Raw genomic sequence first — 20,967 nt, forward strand, 5'->3', positions numbered from 1 at the left:
AGTAGATGCTGTCATAAAAAGTATTCTATCTATGAGGCAGCTTCTTCTTTCTGAATTGTAAGAAAAAAAATTTTTTTTAATTTTTGAATATAATGATTTTTAAAATTGAGGTATAATTTACATATAGTGGTATCAGGTGTACAACACAGTAATTGATTGTTTGTATGTGTTGCAGAATGATCACCACAATAAGTCTAGTAATAATAACATCCATCATCATACATATTTATAAATTTTTTCTTGTGCTAACTTTCAAGATTTGTTCCCTTAGTAACTTTCAAATATGCATTACAGTATTATTAACTGAATACACCACGCTGTACATTACACCCCCGTGACATTTATTTCATAGGTGCAAGTCTGTACCTTTTGAGCCCTTTCACCAGTTTGGCCCATTGCCACCTTCACCTGCAGCAGCCACCAGTATGTTCCTCTGTTCTCTGAATCTATGAGCTTGTTTTCTTTTTTAAGATTCCATATATACGTGAGATCATAAAATAGTTGTCTTTCTTTCTCTGACTTATTCCAGTTATCATAACGCCCTCATGGGTAACCCAATGTTGTCACATGGCAAGATTTTCTTCTTTTTTATGTCTGAGTAATATTCCATTGTGTATGTGTGTATGTGTATATGTGTGTATATATACACACACACACATACATAATACCACATTTTTTATCATTCAATGATAAAAGTCCATTTTATCATTCATAATAATATCATTATTATGAATGATAAAAAGATATCAACAGTTGCTTTGATATCTTTGGCTGTTATAAATAATGCTGCAATGAATAGGGGGGCACAGGTATCTTTTCGAGATAGTATTTTCATTTCTTTCCATGAAATACCCAAAAGTGGAGTTGCTAAATCATATGGTAGTTCTATTTTTAATTTTTTTGAGGAACCTCCATACTCTTTTCAATAGTGGCTGCACCAGTTTAAAATCCCACTAGCAGTGCAGAAAGAAAGTGAAAGTGAAGTCACTCAATCATGTCAGACTCTCTGCAACCCCATGGACTGTAGTCTACCAGGCTTCTATGTCCATGGGATTTTCCAGGTAAGAGAACCTGAGTGGGTTGCCATTTCCTTCTCCAGGGGATCTTTCCGACCCAGGGATTGAACCCAGGTCTCTTGCATTGCAGGCAGATGCTTTACCCTCTGAGCCACCAGGGAATCAATGCAGAAGGATTCCCTTTTCTCCTCAACCTCACCAATACTTCTTGTTTCTTGTCTTTTTGATAATAGCCATTCTGACAGGTCTGAAGTGGTATCTCACTGTGGTTTTTATTTTATTTTCTCTGATGGTTAGTGATGTTGAGCATCTTTTCATGTTGGCCATCTGTATGTCTTCTCTAGAAAAATGTCTATTGAGGTCCTCTGACAATTTCTTAATCAGAGTATATTTTTTGCTACTGAGCCATATGAGTTTTTTAAGTAAATTTCAGATATTAATCCCTTTTCAGATATATGACTTGCAAATATGCTTTTTCATTCTATAGGTTATTTTTATGTTGATGGTTTCCTTCTCTGTGCAGAGGCTTTTTAGTTTGAGGTATTCTCACTTGTTAATTTTTGCTTTTGATACCTTTACTTTTGGTGTCAAAAAAAAAAAAAAAAAGGTTGCCAAAACCAGTGTCAGGGAGCTTGCTTCTTATGTTTTCTTCTAGGAGTTTTATGGCTTCAGGACTTAGATAGTAGTCCAGTTTCATACTTTTACATATAGCTCTCCAAGTTTCCAGTGCCATTTATTGAAGAGGCTGTCCTTTCCCCATTGTATACTCTTGTATCCTTTGTGAATAATTAATTGACCATATATATGTGAGTTTATTTCTTGGCTCTGGATTCTGTCCCACTGAGCTGTGTGTCTACTTTTATGCCAATACAATATTGTTTTGATTAGACAACTTTGTAGTGTACTTTGAAATTAAGGCATGTGATACCTCCAGCTTTGTTCTTTCTCAAGATTGCTTGCTTTGGCTATTCAGGGTTTTTTGTGATTATATACAAATTTTAGGATTTTTTTCTATTTATGAGACAAATGCCATTGGAATTTTGAGAGTGGTTAAATTCTATAGATTGCTTTGGGCAATATGGATATTTTAACAATATTAATTTTTCCAAGCTATGAGCATGGGATATCTTTCCATTTTTGTCTTCAGTTTCTTTCATCAATATCTTACAGTTTTCAGTATATAGGTCTTTCACGTCCTTGGTTAAATTTATTCCTATATGTTTTATTACTTTTGATGCAATTGTAAATGTGATTGTTTTCTTAATTTCTCTTTCTCATAGTTCATTACTAGTGTATAGGAATGCAACAAATTTTTGTATATTGATTTTGTATTCTACAACTTTACTGGATTTGTTCTAACAGTTTTTTTAGTGGAGTCTTTAAGGTTTTCTATAAATAATACATCATCTACAAATAGTGATAGTTTTACTTCTTCCTTTCCAATTTGAATGCCTTTTATTTCTTTCTCTTGCCTAACTGCTCTGTCTGGGACTTCCAATACTATGGAGGGGTGGGGGGAGTTTGGTGTTTCTTTTCCTTTTTTTTCCCAGTTATTAAGATGTAATTGAAATATAGCACTATATAATGTGTATAGCATAATGATTTAACTTAATCATGAAATGATCATCACAATAAGTATAGTAAACATCCAACACTATGTTGAATAAAAGTTTTGAGAGTAGACCTCCTTATCTTGTTCCTGATCTTAGAAGAAAAGCCTTCAGTTTTTCGCTGTTGAACATGTTAGCTGTGGGCTTGTCATGTATAGCTTTTATTCATAAAGACTTCTTAAATGTTTCATCATTCTACAGAGCCTAATTTTCTCTAACATATTTCTTTCTCACTGTGTTTTTGTCTTTGTTTTATTCTCTTTTATGTTAATGGGTTTCTTCAGATACCTGGTAATCTTTGGCTGACTGTTCATATTTAAGAATAGGAAATGCAAAATAAGAGAAGTTCAGAGTATAAGGTGGGAACTGTCAACTGATGTGGGCCTTATGGCTGAGGGGTTTCAGTTGAAAGTCTTCAGTGTCACTATCTTTAGATTTTTTATCTTAGGCTGGTCAGATTCCCCAGAGAAGTATTTGCCAGTATTCTGCCCAGAAAGTCAAGGCCTAGCTGCTAGCATTTTAGAGCCTAAATGGTTGATGATAGTTGAGTCTCAGCTTCTAGAATGCAAATATTCACTTGATCCTCCAGTTTTTACTATGGTACCCGTACTCCTAACTATGCCTGAATGTCTTCAGTTCAGAGATTGTATTATCCTATTTAAAAAAAAAAGGAAAAAGAAAATATCTCCAGTATTCTGTTACAGAGGGCTTCCCTGGTAGCTCACCTGGTAAAGAATCCACCTGCAATGCAGAAGACTTGCGTTCGATTCCTGGGTTGGGAAGATCCCCTGGAGGAGAGCATTGCAACTCACTCCAGTATTCATGCCTGGGGAATCCCCATGGACAGACGAGCCTGGAGGGCTATAGTCCATAGGATCACAAAGAGTTGGACACAACTGAGTGACTAAGCACAGCACAGCGTTCTGTTAGAGTACCACATCTTCCTAAATAACTTTCAACTAGTACTTATTTTAGCATTCCTTGCAGACTACTTCTAGAGGTCACTGTGTCCCAGTTCTGAGATTTTGTAGCATATACATAGTTTTTCTTGGTTTTCCCCAGAGCTGGGTTAGCATTTGGCTCTTTCTGGTCTCCTAACTCTGTTACCACTTGTCTGTCTGCTTTTCACACTCCAGTGCTTCTTTGCTGCTGTTTTCCGCTATCCCTGTCCCTTGAGTGTTACACCTTTATTTAAACACAAACAAATATTACTCTTGTTTTCATGGGGTTTTAAGAGAGAAAAAAATTAAATGCAAGTGTTTAATTTTCCATCTTTACCTAAAAGTCTCAAGAGAAAGTATTTCTTAATTTGCATTTAATATTTAAATAGCAAAGGTAAGATTGTGAAGTATGGTTAGAAATGACCATTGGAATAAAAACATCTCACATTGCTTTTTATTCCAGTATCTTATCACCTAAAAAGAGGTTTGAAAATTTTTACCAATCAGATAAATAGTATATATTTAGTCTGAGAGTCGTTTTACCCTTTTACTCATATCAGTATTCTTAAGAAGTTAGCAGAATTCCCTGGCTGTCCAGTGATTAGGACTTGACATTTTCACTGCCAAGGGCCTGGGTTTAATCCCATGGCTGCATGGTGCAGCCAAGAAAAAAAATGAGTTAGGTATTGCCCTGCAATAGCCTAAAGCCCACAAAACTATCAAAATAGGCCTTGTCACATAAAAAATTAATTGGTTGCTTGCTTTGTTCCTACTTAGATTTTCATTAACTTGAGGACGTATTTAAGTGACAATTAACTGTATCACCTTTGTTTCTGCTTGTTAAAAAGAGGTGTCTATTTAAAAGTCTAATTAATAAAGTTTCCTGAAATATTTATCCTTAAGGCATTAACCTTCACTTTTCTTTTTGTATTATGAAATAGTACAATTTCAGCCATCATGAAAGACTGATCTGTTGGTCATCTACTGCCATGTGAGGGTAAAACTCACTGACTTAAAACAATGCATGTTATATTTGCTTATGATTCTTTGAGCATTTTGTGCTGGGTTCAGCTGATCAGTTCTTCACTGGATTTAGCTGGTCAACAGGAGGTTGAAATCATCTCTTTGCTTCGCCAGACTGGACAGTCTAAAATTGTCTCCCTTTGGGTGGTGCATGCTTGTGGCTGGGTTTCTCTTTTCATGTGGTCATTTATCTTCAGAGAGGCTAGTCAGACTTCTGTATGTTGGTAGCCTTGGGGCTTTGTTCCAAATGGACAGGAGTGGGTGCTCAGAGCCTGGGCCTCAGCTCACAAAAATCACTTCTACATTCTGTTGATGAAAGCTAGTCACAAAACTCACTCAGAGAGGTGAAGAGATAGACTCTACCTCTTAATGGAAGGAGCAAGAAATTCACATCACAAAGGGATGTGTATACAGGAATGGGAGGAGTTGTGGCTGGTTTTGTTTTTTTTTTTTCTTTGCATTCCACCAGAGCCTTCCTTCTGGCATAAAATTTATTTACGTTTTTCCCACATAGAAAATATGCTGATTCCCATTTCTAGATCCCCAGAGGTCTCAACCCAATATGACATTAGGCTCAAAGTCCAGGATCTTTTGTTCCAACATCAGGTTCAGTTGAGGATGAGAATCCCTGGAAGCAGCTCTTCAGGGATAGTTCTTCTTGGACAAGAGGCCTGTTCATGTAAAAAGCAAATTAACTGCCTGTTATGTTTCCAACAGACCATGAGGAGAGATGCGGGCATGCTCAATCACGTCTGTCTCTTTGCATCCCCATGGACTGTAGCCCACTAGGCTCCTCTGTCTGTGGGATTTCCCAGGCAAGAATACTGGAGTGGGTGGCCATTTCCTTCTCCAGGGTATCCTCCCAACCTAGGGATCGAACCTTCATCTATTGTGTCTCCTACATTGGCAGGCAGATTCTTGACTACTGTACCACCTGGGAAGCCCAAGGAACTATGGGCCCAGGATAATTACAATAGATGCTTCCATTCAAAATGGAGGGCCGCGGGAACAGAGCGGTTCTAACACCCAGTGGGCAGTTGCTTCAAGCCCCTGTACTCTAGGGCCAAGAGCATACCCTGATTAATTATCTGGTTCTGTTTCTTTCTTTACCGTATGTCTTAGATTTTTAATTTATAAGTCAGTAATGTAGCTATAAATCTAACGTAATTAGACAGCACCACCTATAGGTAGTTAAATGCTTTTTGAGAAAGTTTCCACCTGAAGTTTTAAACCATGGAGATTTTCATACCTTGGAGGACCCTTGTTTATTTTTACCAGTTGCAGAAATTTCATAAAATAGGCATTAAGCCAAATTTTCAAAACCTCTTCATTGCCTGTATTTTCCCCAAAGTAGTAACAATTACAAAGAAACCATAATTCTAAAATAAAACTGATTTTCAGAATCTTTAAGTTAGAGGGAAAAAAGTAAAATTTATCTGTGATATAATTGGACAGTTTCTGCAACATTCAGTGGGTCTCTGGAGACCACAGCCCCGGGAGGTTTGGAGTTAAACCTCAGTTTCACAGCATATTCCTAACCCTAACCTTCTATTTTGGAGGACAGGAGATTGGCGCCTCCCCAAGTAAAAATGGAGAGCTGTTCTCCTCTAGGGAAGGCAGGAGAGGAGAGACCCTGGAGGGGAGTTAGCGGGAGCTTCAGGCGCAGGCCCACGCAGAAGTGAGCAGGTCAGCAGGGCCTCCTTCACAGGGCAAGATGGAAGCATCAAGAAAGTCCCCTTCACACACACATGCATACTAGCAGTCCTGGGCTTCCAGTGGTTCCTTTTACAAAAGAATGGGAAGATTTGGAGGAAGGCATTTGGTTTTTGAATTGCTGATTGTATGACTTCGAGTGTATTATAGAATCACTCCAGTGGGGAGGATAAGGAGATAGATGTTTACAGCCTTAATCCTGTAGTTGATCCTCCACCAACTCAGCAGTTTATTCCTCTCCTCACCATGAAAATGGTTCTTGTTCTGCAAGTAAGAACAGACCTAGAAGAGAAATTGCAGTTTTCCCTTTAAACTTTCTTTTTTCTAAAATGTCCATTTTTTGTAGGTAGTACTTACTTATGATAAAAATTTCTTAATTGTGTACAGTGAAGTTCCCTTCCTACCTTCCCAGTCACCTAGTCCTTGCCAGAGGCAACCAGTGTATCCAGATGTCTATACATCCTTCACAGTCCTTCTGTACATGCACTGGCAAACATATATGTCAGTATGTACGTCTGTGTACTTCTTTCCATGTATAGGCTTTTATTTTGGACACAAATAGCTGTGTGACTGATCTGAACCTTGTTTTTGCCCTGTAATATCTTGCAGATTTTTAATATCTGCACTGAGCATTGTTAATCTCTCTACAGCTGCAGAGTGTTCCATCACAGAGCTCTACCAGTATTTGTTTATCCTCTCCTCCACTGGTGAATTATTTAGATCATTTCTGGAGTTTTGTTATGGTAAACCATACCACGATGAACATTCTTGTACATCTGTTACTTGGCATGTGGGTGAGCATACTTGTAGAATAAATTTCTAGAGGGGAATCGCTAGGTCAGAGGAGATGTGATGAGGATATAGGAATAATTCTGATAGACCTGGTCAAGGTACGCTCATAGAATTTGTACTTGTTTGCTGCTCCATCAGCAGTGTGTGAAGGCAGAGCTGAGTTTCTAAGCCCAGGTAGAGTCCTGATACCTCACAGACTAAGCATCAGGTCTTATGTTTGTCAAACAGCTCAGCTTACATGGTGTGTGGTTCATGCATGCATGTGTTTGTGTCTGATTTCATTTGGAGAGCGTTGTTTTGTAAGTAGCTAAGAGAAGCTTGAGAATCAATGATGCAGGACATCATCACTTTTCTTCCTCTTAACCCTCCAGTTTGAAGGAGTGACAGAGAAAGTGAGATGGCTCCATGCACTACAAGAATATCCTTAGACAAGTAACATGGAGAGAATGGTTCATGTGGTAGCTGAAAAGATGAAGCAGGTAGAAAGATTCATAGGAAGCAGGCATGGAGGTCAAGGTCTAATGAGATGAGATTTAGTCTCCTACACCCCCATATTGGGCTTCCCTGGTGTCTCAGATGGTAAAGAATCCACCTGCAATGCTGAAGACCTGGGTTTGATCCCTGGCTTGGGAAGATCCCCTGGAGGAGGGCATGGCAACCCACTCCAGTATTCTTGCCTGGAGAATCCCCATGGACAGATGAGCCTGGTGGGCTAAAGTCCATGGGGCCACAAAGAGTTGGACACGACTGAGCGACTAAGCACAGCAGCACAGGAACAGGCCCCCACATTAACTAGGGGTTTCTGGAAGATCTCATTTGTTCTCAGAGAGCCAATTTTAAGAGCTTGTCATGTGCCAAGCCCTGTATTAATACTGGAAATAGAGATGCACATGGCCAGTCCCTGCTCTAAAGAAGCTCATATAGAAAAGTCATGTAAGCAGAAAAGTTCTATATAAAAGTTACAGAAACAACAAGAGTGGTAACAGCTGACTCTGACAGCCTATTAAATGCCAAACAGGGCTCAGCAGTGCTCATCTCACCTGCTGCTGCTGCTGCTGCTAAGTCACTTCAGTCATGCCCAACTCTGTGCGACCTCATAGATGGCAGCCCACCAGGCTCTGCCATCCCTGGGATTCTCCAGGCAAGAGTACTGGAGTAGATTGCCATTTCTTTCTCCAGTGCATGAAAGTGAAGAGTGAAAGTGAAGTCGCTTAGTCATGTCCAACTCTTTGCGACCCCATGAACTGCAGCTCACCAGACTCTTCTGTCCATGGGATCTTCCAGGCAAGAGTACTGGAGTGGGTGCCATTGCCTTCTCCATCATCTCACCTAATTCTGCAAAAATCTTATTGGAGGATGATTCCAGTTTTATCCCATCCCACAGATGAAGAAACTGAGACCCAGGGAAGTTGAGGGATGGTCCCAACACCCCATAGTAAGTGACAAAGCTGGGATGCAGGTTGAGGTCAATCTCACTTCCAAGTCTTAAGGGAAATCAGGAGTGATGTTGGAACTAAAAGCTTATCTCCCTCCTCCATGAAATGGTTTTATGCTCCCTTCTCTTTTTGTAGCACCATAATACTTTTCAGGGTGAGAGTTGGGGGTCAGCGAAGACTTTTGGAGGGAGATATGACCTGAGCTGGGGCTCTGAGGATAAGAAGCAAGGAGAACAGTTCCAGCAGAGCTGACCTCCAGGAGTCAGAAGTTTGTCCCAGGGAGGCAAGTGAGTGGCATGGATAAGATGAGAGCTCTGGAGCCAGACAGCCTGAGTTTACATCTGAGCTCTGCCCCTTATTAGCAGAGTGACATTGGGTACGTCACTTAACCTCTCTGATTCTATTCCCTGTAATATGGGGGCTATAAAGTACTTTCCTCCCAGGTTATTGTAAGCATGGCATGAGTTAACATATCTGGAGCTAGTGGCCGGCAGCACAGGTTCTCTCTATTTGTTCTCATTATAGACTCTCTAGGATCCAGGTATGACCTAGATGTAAAGGAGAGGAAAACAGAATTAGGAGGTTCGCCTGTGATGCTTATTACAGAGAATGATTACATGAGCTCACAAAATGTAATGTGATGCTATTTAAAGAGGGGGGGGGGGCAGAAAATCATTTAATGGAGGAGCAAGAGACACGGGCTTTTAGCCCAGAATTATCTTGTCAAGCATGGTTGTGCTTATCAGCTTTTAATTATCTAAAATTGTGAGTCAAAACGGACTTTTTTATTTATTGTCTACTTCTTTATGACATATTTATGGGTGTTAAAATGTAATAGTCTATCTCAAATAAGGTGAAAAAGCAGAAGAGAATAAGATAAAAGGAACTACATTTGCTGTAACTCTCAGTTTTCCCCTCTCCCCCTTTGACGCCATAAAATGTTTTCAGACAACCCTAGAGAAGAGATAAGATAAATGCTGCTGCTTTCCCATTTACCCACATAGCATTTATCTCTCCTGTATCAAGTCAAGTTACTTTATTCTGAGAAGTAAATTCCATAGCAGAATATAAGAGAAGTGCAATAGAAGTGAACAGAAAGCTCTTATCCAAGGAATCCATTCATGTGATTTACATTTTGTCTTCATATTCTCTGGCTTTTTTCTACTTTATCCCAACCTAACATCCTCAATTCTGTTCCACAGTCAAACCCCGTGCCTGGACCACTCTTTGTGTAGGCCAGTTTTATCTAGATGACTTGAGTAATTCCCAAGAATTCATCTTATTTTTTAAAAAGTAATAGCAATTTCCAATATAAATTCACACAAACCCTCTCTTACTGCTATTCAAAAACCTACACCATTACTGTGTACTAGCCACTCACTTGGAGAAGGCAATGGCACCCCACTCCAGTACTCTTGCCTGGAAAATCCCATGGATGGAGGAGCCTGGTAGGCTGCAGTCCATGGGGTCTCAAAGAGTCGGACGTGGCTGAGCAACTTCACTTTCACTTTTCACTTTCATGCATTGGAGAAGGAAATGGTAACCCACTCCAGTGTTCTTGCCTGGAGAATCCCAGGGATGGGGGAGCCTGGTGGGCTGCAGTCTACGGGGTTGCACAGACTGAAGTGACTCAGCAGCAGCAGCAGCAGCAGCAGCCACTCACTAGCTCCTGGGACTACAGAAATTATTACAATTCAGCCTTTTGTCTTATGTGGGAAAAGGCATGAACAAGGAGGTTGATTCTGCCCATATCTGCCTCATGTTCCTTTCCTTTGTGGTTTATCTTTCCCACTAGACTGTAAGCCTCTCAAGGTCAAAGATTGTATCTGCTTTATTTCCCACTGGATAACCATTACCCTATAGAGTGTTCTCCATAACCATTTACTGAATTCATTAATGAAAATAAATACATGACTATACAGAATGATCAGTAAATTGATGTGTTTGCAAGATAAGAAATAGCTTAGAGGAGAGAATGAATAGTAAACTCCTTGGAGGGCAGAAGAGTGGTTGGAGGGGTTGGGAGACCTGCTGAGGAAAGTGACTTCTGAGTTGAGTTTTGAGGGTGATGACTGCCACTATTGATAAGCCTTACATAGTGTCCAATTCACGCAACATACTATAAAGTCTGCTGAGGTAATAAACTATAATTTATGAAGTAACTATACTTACAGTATCTCTCATATTCGACCATTTAACCCATTACTGGGTGGGAGGACCTGGCCATTTCATGCTGCATTGTGTGGTCCTGGAAGCTCCGTCTGTTGGCTCGGGGTAGGGATACCTACTGGGAAACTCAGTGTTGTGTTTGTGTGTGTTCATATGGTCCTGTGAGAAACAGTGGAGGCTGGATGGGCCTTTGGCTGAGAGAGAAGCAGTCTTAAGTACGTGCTCTAGAAGAGGGGTGGTCCATCCAGGAGAGAAGGTGGGAAAGGAACAGACAGAGGCCGTTTCTAGTGACTCAGCCCTGAGCCAGGCCAGAGCGATTGCCTAAGACCTGTGTCCATCACCTAGGTCAGTTTCAGATTTCAAAATTCCTGAAAAATCATGTGATTATGACATGGGAGAGGATGAAGTGGAAGACAAAAGGAGATAAATGCAAGATGGTTTTTAGTTGAATTTATCTGATGACCTTACTGAGGAGAAAAAAACAGGATGTGAGGAATGGACTTGCTATTAGTTGCAAGTTTCTTAATTGTAATTAGCTCCAGCCCTTTCCTAACACAATGATGTAAATGACTGGGAGGTTGAGAACCAAAACTGCTAAGATTCATGAGCCTCTTGCCTCTGGTGTGATCTTGGGGTGGGGGGGATTCCTTATGCTATTCCAGACTTACCGTCTCTGTGACAGATGGAAGACATAGCTCTCTAAGTCACACCAAATTATATCAAAGATTAGATCCCTCAGCTCCAATTAATCCTTGTGTTTTCAATATGTGTGTACAGCTTCATCATACACAACAAAGACACTTTCTTCAACAATGCCACAAGAAGTAGAATTGTACATCATATTTTACAAAGAATAAAGTATGAAGAAGGAAAAAACAAAATTGGTAAGTAGTATATCAGTATAACAAGTTACATTTGATTTGGAGGATTACAGACTTTTCCCTTTGGTTTTATTACATTGATATCAATTCTAGAAATGCTTGTGATTTATAAAGCCTCTAACTGCACAGTTCCTTGATGGATAACTCAGAAGTGTTAAACTTTAATAGATCGCTTTTTAAAAGATAACACATCATCTCATTTATCTTAGACCATGGAAGAGTGCTCTCAATTCAACAAATATTTAAGGAGCGCCCATTATGTGCCAGGTGGGCTTCCCAGGTGGTGCTAGTGGTAAAGAACCTGTCTGCCAATGCAGGAGATGTAAGACACCCCGGTTCCATCCCTAGGTCAGGAAGATCCCCTGCAGGGAGAGCATGGCAGCCCACTCCAGTATTCTTGCCTGGAGAATCCCATGGATAGAGGAACCTTGCGGGCTACAGTCCACAGGATCGCAGAGAGTCAGACACAACTGAAGTGACTGAGCATGCATTGTGCGCCAGGCACTGAGCAAGATGTTAGGGAGATGAGCACAGTTCTCTCCTGAAGTGTATGTTCAGGAAGTTAAGAACAGACAGTAAATAAATAAATACAGTACATAACATGAAGAAATTGAAATGGATGATGTTATAGAGATTGACTAGGGGGTAGAGATCATGCTGAGATGGCATGGTCAGGGAATGCTCTTCTGAGAAGCTGGAATTTGAACTAAAACCTGAATGACAAGAGGGAGCCAGTGTATGGCAAGATGCAGAAGCAGGCACAGGGAGCTGTCATACATAAGTAAATTCTCCAAATAATCACCACCCCCAGCAAATAACCTCCACATATTACTCTGGGGATATTTGCGTGAGAATCTTTCCATAATATATTACCAAATTTCCTGCCTTATTAAGTAGATTACTATATACTGGGAAGATTTGGGGAGCTTTGTCCATATCTCTGTCCCAGCAAGACTTTTATTTATGCTTTGAATGATGACCTGTGTCAATCATGGTCAATCAAGAGATAAAAAAATCACACAGAATTTGAACAGGAAAGTGAAAATGAAAGTTGCTCTGTCGTGTCCGACTCTGCAACCCCATGGACTATACAGTCCATGGAATTCTCAAGGCCAGAATACTGGAGTGGGTAGCCTTTCCCTTCTCCAGGGGATCTTCCCAACCCAGGTCTCCCTCATTGCAGGTGGATTCTTTACAAACTGAGCCACAAGGGAAGCCCAAGAATGCTGGAGTGGGTGCCTATCTCTTCTCCAGCGGATTTTCCCAACCCAAGAATTGAACTGGGGTCTCCTGCATTGCAGGTGGATTCTTTACCAACTGAACTATCAGTTTGATAACTTTTCCTTGAACAGGAAAAGTTAATGCAAATAATTAATTGTGATGGAGGTTTGGAGTAACGGAGGACTGACTAGTAAAGAGCAAGAAGAATTCTAAAGAATAGAAGAGAAGATGCCCCACAACAAAGCTGAGATGGAGACCTTCTTAGAAGGGCGGCAGTTGTGGATCATTGCGTGGCAGAGCAGTTTGCTGGGGTTTCTGTGCCAGCAGGATTCTCTGTGAATCCGCCCTCTCAAGTTCTGGGAGAAGCTGGCTAGAGGGGTTCCAAAGGAACCCCTTCACTGGGAGTTGTTGCCCAGCGTCATCATCCTATGAAGCTGTTCAAAGGCCCACCTGCCCTTGAGGAGATCCCAGGGCTGCTGGCTACCATGAACTACATGTGCCGGGTTCCATAGAAGCTATGAGTTGCAGAAGCCTGCTGGGAGGAGCATACTAGTACCAGGAAAACAAACTCCTCCCTCCCCTACTGTCCCTCTAGGGCCTTCTACTGACAAAGCTGAACATTGCAGCATCTGGCAAACGAGAAATATTTACAGGGTCGAACTGCATTACTGCAAAGCTAAGGAGCAGTCAACTGATAACTGGCACAGAGCCTAAACAGTTTGCTCATCAGGCTTTCAGGTGGAGTGGAGACTGGAAGGATGCATTATGTCAGTCACTTGGAGTTAGGATCCTGAAAGAGCTCAGTGATCTGGAACTCTCAGCCACATCTGAGAGATGACTTTCAATAGTTTGTAAATGTTAAGTGCTATATTCAAATTCAGCAAAATAGCTACCTTGGCACCGTGTGGGAGAAATATTACTCAACACATCATAAAGAGGGACAAACTTGGGAGGTTTAGTTGAATGCAAGTGTGAGTCACTAGTATGGCGAAGCTGCCAAAAACTATTTTGATTACAAGCTGTATAAATTAAAATATAATAGGGTGAATCAGATACCTGGTCCAGATCTGAATACACCTGGAATATTATGTTCAGTGAGAGTCAGTGTAGGTGGGTATGCTGACATTGAGCCAGATTTAGGACTTTCTTGATTTACATAGGGTTATGGGTTAGCACGTCCTTAAATTCTCTGCAGCAGTCATCCATCCTTGAGACACATCCTCTTCATAATGTCCTCCATGGCCACTCCAGCTCAGAGGAGTCTTTTCTTCTTCTGAATTCCTATGGAAATTATTTTTGCAGTCTATATGGTAATTAGCAATGTACAACTCTTCTTTTATTATCTTGAATTATTTACTTTCAATGACAATGAAAATTCTACCAACTAAAGAGAACCAATGTTAACATTTTGTGTACTGAATAACTTAAATATTACATTAATTACTCTTTTCATCTTTATACCTCATTTGTCCAAGTGATTTTTTTTTAACAAACTTTGGATATGCTACACATACTTTTTTTCATCCTTTTCTCGGTTAACAGCATATCAGGAACATACTAGAAAACAAGTGAGTAGAAGTGAAATGATTAGGGCAGTAGCTATTCTGGATTATTTCATAGCATGCAAAGAATTTTTAAAACCAGTCTCTTCATTAGTATTGGTAGTATAATATTAGCACACCTCACAACTCATAATATATTAGGGTGTTGAGAATCTGCGATTAAAAACTGCTAGTCTAGATAACAAGCTTCTCAATTATAAATGAGTTGCCTTATTTGTCTTTGTATCATCATTGCCTAGCACCGTATCTGGCATACAGGCAGATTGCTTGTTGAACCAAATTGAAAATCTTTTAAACATGATCAGTGTCTAACCATCAGCATTCTTACACAATCAAAGACTATGCAGTGAGGCCATACAGCAATTTTGTGCTTAAATTTTTGCAGCTAAAAATGTGGGTTATTTTTATAGCTCGTCAAGATGGAGACAGAAAAAGGGCAGAGAGAATGATTTGTAAATGTTCTGAAAAAACACAGGAAATGTAGTATTGTTACTAGTAAGAAATGATTGTTGTAAAAATTTCTCTTATTTGATTAAAGAAGAATTCTATCAAGAACCCCAGTGCTTTGAAAGTCAGTGAGGAACTGAAAAAATGTCTATTTAGAAACAACCAACAAACTAAATTACTAACCAAGGATCAGACATTATGATGAAAAATTTGACGTTCAAGTATAAATATTCTGTTGACCCAATGTTTCATAATCATCATCTTCAGTTTCATAATTAAAAGAAACATGTTATAAGACAATTTAATCCATCAATAGAATTAATGTTTATCTTACGTTATTTTCTGGCTGAAACTCTTTCTGAAAGTGCATCTTGCATGGGTCAACATGGATTAGAGATAATACTAAAATATGGTTTGTAGACATGATTTATGAGGGTATTTCAGTGGAGCGAAAACTACCACAATATAAGTTTTTCAACTTCACTCTGAGATTATTACAACTCTGAAAATCAAACCTAGTGAATTCCATTTTCAAAATAGAGCAATTAATAGATAAAAAAGACTTATTTAACAGTATAAGTACAAAAAATAAATCTTGATATTAATTCGTAGTTTCAAAACTGATGCTCAAAGGGGAAGACTTTAAATATTAACTGTTTTCTCAAATTTCAGGACTTTGATAAATTATCACAAATTCACAAGAGAATTTCATCATCAGAAGTCTCTTATTAGGTCCCTGTGAATCTTTTGCTATTATCTGGAATATTTGAAAATGATTGATGATATATGTAGAATTCTTGATAGAAGCTCCAGAAAGTCAAAGTTTTCTACATAATCAATCATTTGTTCATTCATTACAAAGGTATTTATCGAGGGCCTCCTCTGTGCTAGACAAAGCCCTACGGATATTTATACTTCAGCTGTCTTTCTTAGGCATTTAGAGTTAATGTCAAAGCATCTTAAAATACATTTAATCATGTTACCATGATTAAAAGTACCTAAACATTGATTGATCCTCCATCAATAAAAAGTGAATTGGTGCGTGTTTCATTTTCCAGTTAGGCTAAGCCTCTTGCCTCTAATCAGGATCTGAAACATGGAGAGCACTCATCTAAATGTTGCTTGAGAGACATCCTTCCAGTCATCTTCTTTGAAGTACATTTTAGGAAGTAGTATCACTCTTGATCTGAGAGAAACTTTAAAGATCAGAACATTATATTTCCACTTCTGGCCAACATGGAGTAACAGGCACAAGATTACTCTCCCACCTGAAACAATCAGAAAAGAAAAGACAAAAAGTATGAGACAACTATTTTCAAGACACTGAGCACTGGGCAGCCAAGAACAGGGATCCCTGAGAGACAGAAAACAAATGAGGTGAACCCTACAGTTGCCTCAGCTTACTATCTTGAGATGATTTCTAGACAGCAACAGAGGGAAAAAGAACCCGCGCTGAACCTAGTAGACTCTCCAAGTCGAAAAGATGTTGCTTAGAATCCAGGGAGACCAAGGCAGCCAGAGTTCACAGGGCAACACACCAGAAAACAGAGAGCTTCATGGAGAACCCTAAAGATCTGCAGAGAGCCTCCGCAAGTATTTAGAGTACTGATTAGTACACACATCAGAAAGCTACCCAAGGCCAGAGAAAGAGCAACCCAAAGGGATTTCCAATGAGACTAGTAGAGCACCTCATAATTTAATTAGCATTAAATATAGATGGTTTGAAAATTCCAATCCAGAATTCAGAAGTTGACATTAAATAATTAAAGCAAGACCTTTTTTTTTTTTTTTTTTTTGCTGCGTGCAAAAAACACTCTTTAAAGACACAAATAGCTTAAAGTAAAAGAACCAAAAAAGATATATACTGTGCGAACCAAAAGAAAGCTGAAAGGCCTATACTGATATCAGACAAAATAGATTTCGGAGCAAAGAATACTATCAGGGATAAAGAAGGCTATTCTAAAATGATGAAGTCAGTGCATCTGGAAAACATAGAAATCCTAAATGTTTATGCACTTAATAACAGAGCTTCAAACTACAAAGTAAAAACTGATAGAACTGCTAAGAGAAATAGGCAAGTCCACAGTTATAGTCAGAGGTTTCAATACCACTTTTTCAATAATTAATGGAACGAGTAGACAAAAAATCAGTGGAGGTTAGAAGACCTAAACATTATCAATGAAATTAATTGATCTTTTAGACCACTCTACCACCAGCAGCAGAATATCCAATTTTTTTAAGTGAACACAGAGTATTACCAAGAGACCATACTTGAGGAACATAAAACAAGACAATAATTCTTTGACCACAGTGGAATTAAGTTAGATATCAATAAGACCATCTCTGGAAAACTTACAAATATTTAAAACTAAATAATGTATTTTTAAATAACTCATGGATGAGAGAAATCAAAAGGGAAATCAGAAAGTTGCTGTATTCAGTGAAAGTGAAAAAACAGTGTATCAAAAAGTGTGCAGTACAGGGAGAAATTTATAGCACCATATGCGTATATAGGAAAAGAAATGGTCCCAAATTAATGACCTCTCCTACCTCAAGAAACTAGGGGGTAGGGAAGGAAATTAAAGTAGTCTAAAGTTGGTAGATTAAATAATAAAAATCAGAAGAAATCAATGAAATGGAAAAAATAGAGAAGAATAAATGAAACCAAAAGCTGATTCTTTGGGAAAAAAAAATCAAATTCATAAACCTGTGATAGACACAGCCTGGGGGTGACTCCTGAATGTGTAATCCCTTCCCCTTAAGTGTGGGTGGAAACTGTGGTTTATACCTGACCAATAAAACCATTGCAAATCCACATGTCCAATATCCTTCCCCCACCTTATGGATGAGACAGTTGAGGACTGAGAACAAGAGGACTTTCCAAAGTCATCCCACTAGCCCAATGCAAAGGAGTTGGCTTCGTCCATATTGAAGCTTCTGGATGAAAATAGGAGAGCTCAGGTGGAAGGTCATCTTTTTGGCGTGATTAATTCATCCACTTCTCCCAGCGCGCTCCCTTCTCTATGCCAAGCACCATGCTAGGTATGCTTCATCGTGTTTTTCCTATTTGAAAACTTGATTTTCTAGTCTTTGTTTCTAGTTTCCTAGCAGATAGAAAAACTTTCTAAACTGTTGTCCCCCAGACGTATTTGAACTACTTTTGAAGATATAGGTTGTTTTCTCCAAAAAGTATGACCCTTACATTACTTTTACATTAGGAGGATTTAAACTCAGTATGGATTCACTTTGGACTTTTTTATTGTTGTAGGTCTGAATCGTTTGCTTACTAATGGCTCCTATGAAGCTGCATTTCCTCTGCACGAGGTATTGTCCTGCCTTTTCTCCTTCTCTGTCAATTCCTTGTTAATAAATCAGCTTCTGGGGATAGTCATTAATTGCGTTCATTGATACGACATTTGTTTAGAATGAATCTAATTTGTTCAGTGAATAGATGGGGAGGCCCTACTTGCATTGTTACATCTCTCGCCCAGCACAGATTTATTTCTCCATATCTTTTTTATGTAACTGCAAGAGTACTCGAATCAAGAATCACTCAGCATGAATTTAGAAGAATGGCTGAGGGACTCCAAGTCATAAAATTAAAGAGGCATTGAAAATTTGTATGACGTGCTAGACCCAGGGGGAAAATGTCTCTGAAATATATAGTCTCTGCAACAACAACAAAAAATTTATAGCTAATCCTTAAAGAGTGGGAGGAAGCCATCTTGTGAAGGCTCTAGTAACTAAAAGATGATAAATGGAAATTAATAGTAGTGTACTTATTGTTGCTTATTTAAGATGTATAAATTTTTGTATTCTCCTTATTTACTGCATGATCTTTGTCATATATAAGGACTTTTATAAATGTAACTGTAATTGCCCTTACCTCTATTTTTCCCACTAGATTTTAGGTAATTTAATACAGAATTATCTTTATATATATGGTAATTTAACCTCTAATTCTCTTTGCATATATGGGTTTTCAGGGCCATAATTCTCATGATTGGTGAGAGATTACTGTCATTTTCATGGTACCTACTCCATACCAGTCATAGTATGACACCGAGAACATAGCCGGTGTCCTCTAAGCCAGTGTCCTCTAAGACCTCACACAGTGGCAGGGTGAAATTACTGTTAGATTTTCTTAACAATCTTCTATTAGAAACAATGTTAACAGTTTGTTAGTTCAGCTCAGAGCACAGTTCCAGCTACCCAGCAATGGCAGGTCTTCCCAAAATATATTTCTTATATGGCTTACGGAGTTTCTTCTCTTGAGTTTAAACACCAGGAGGATGGAGAAGGTGGTATACCATTTTTTTTATTATTATTTTTTATTAGAGTATAGTTGCTTTATAATGTTGTGTTTGTTTCTATTATACAGCAAAATGAATCATCTATACGGATACATAAATTCCCTCTTTTTTGTGTTGAGGTCACCACAGAGTATTCAGTGAAATTTTTAAAACCTCTTTCATTAAGAAAACTAGAGGCTTTGATCCGAGACCCTATTAACAGACAGTCATGAAACCTTTTTGGAATGATCCTTTTTGTGTGATAGAAGCAAACTTTTTTTTTTTTTTTCGTTAAAAAAAAATTTTTTTTAATTTATGGATATGGAATATTTTTATTTTTATTTATTTATTTTTAATTTTATTTTATTTTTAAACTTTACATAATTGTATTAGTTTTGCCAAATATCAAAATGAATCCACCACAGGTATACATGTGTTCCCCATCCTGAACCCTCCTCCCTCCCTATACCATCCCTCTGGGTCATCCCAGTGCACTAGCCCCAAGCATCCAGTATCGTGCATCAAACCTGGACTGGCATCTCATTTCATACATGATATTTTACATGTTTCAATGCCATTCTCCCAAATCTTCCCACCCTCTCCCTCTCCCACAGAGTCCATAAGACTGTTCTATACATCAGTGTCTCTTTTGCTGTCTAGTACACAGGGTTTTGACATAAAAGTTTTCTCAAGCCACACACAGATGTTTCTGAACTCAAAAGACACATGTCCCCAGAGGATTAGTTCAGTCAGTTCAGTTCAGTCGCTCAGTCGTGTCCGACTCTTTGCAACCCCATGAATTGCAGCCAGACCTCCCTGTCCATCACCAACTCCCGGAGTTCACTCAGACTCACGTCCATCAAGTCGGTGATGCCATCCAGCCATCTCATCCTCTGTCGTCCCTTTCTCCTCCTGCTCCCAATCCCTCCCAGCATCAGAGTCTTTTCCAATGAGTCAACTCTTCTCATGAGGTGGCCAAAGTACTGGAGTTTCAGCATCATTCCTTCCAAAGAAATCCCAGGGCTGGTCTCCTTCAGAATGGACTGGTTGGATCTCCTTGCAGTCCAAGGGACTCTCAAGAGTCTTATCCAACACCACAGTTCAAAAGCATCAATTCTTTGGCACTCAGCTTTTTTCACAGTCCAGCTCTCACATCCATACATGACCACTGGAAAAACCATAATACCATGTGGTTATTAGTTGGCATTGCCCCCAATAAAGGGTTTCAGTGAGAACTGCATTCTCCCACTGCCTACCCCTTGCCCACAGTAAGGGCAGTGTTGAGCAGTTGTGGGTGAACAGAGTCTCTATGCAGACGAGTGGGTGTGGGCTTGCCGATATCTGAGGAGATGCAACTGTGAAACCCCAGAATAACTCCAGGCCTTCTCTGTGGTTTTCATATCTTGCTAAATCCCTGCACTGTATGAAAAGAGAATTTTCCAGTTAGTAATTGCAGCTGCAGTAATAACATAATCGCTCTTTGACTTTTGCTCTCAGTTTAACCTCATTATAGTATTTGACCACATAACAACCTTCAGAGGCAAGAAGGGCAGCCCCTGTTGCCTTGTTTTATGGTGAAAACTTAAATAGAGGTTTAGAGAAAGCTTAGCCCACCCCCAGTTATGGAGTGAGTTGGTAGTTGAGCTAAGACTAGAACCTGAGTGAGTTCCTTGTCTCTCAGGCCTGTTCACTTCCCCATAAGAAAAGACTTCTCAAGTTAAAATGTCAATAATTTACCTCCATACAACATGCCTTTTCTGTTGGTGAAACTAGCATTAACACTAACTGAACTTAAAAAAAAAAAGCCTACTCCTCTGACCCATGGTATCCTCATTTGTTCCATGAGGATGTCAAATTATATTTG

At 39.3% G+C, this 20,967-nt stretch overlaps 1 protein-coding gene across 11 annotated transcripts in view; it reads left to right on the forward strand.

Moving 5' to 3' along the window:
- ANO4 (anoctamin 4) overlaps positions 1-20,967 on the forward strand; it is a 432,231-nt gene that overhangs the window by 324,020 nt on the left and 87,244 nt on the right. For all 11 annotated transcript variants that reach the window (XM_019961160.2, XM_070789603.1, XM_070789604.1 and 8 more), the window contains 2 exons: positions 11,478-11,584; positions 18,080-18,135. In XM_019961160.2, the coding sequence (XP_019816719.2) occupies positions 11,478-11,584; positions 18,080-18,135 (163 nt within the window). The remainder of the gene's footprint in view (positions 1-11,477; positions 11,585-18,079; positions 18,136-20,967) is intronic.

This window comes from Bos indicus, chromosome 5 (genome assembly GCF_029378745.1).
Source record: "Bos indicus isolate NIAB-ARS_2022 breed Sahiwal x Tharparkar chromosome 5, NIAB-ARS_B.indTharparkar_mat_pri_1.0, whole genome shotgun sequence".
In the NCBI taxonomy this organism is placed as follows: Eukaryota; Metazoa; Chordata; class Mammalia; order Artiodactyla; family Bovidae; genus Bos; species Bos indicus.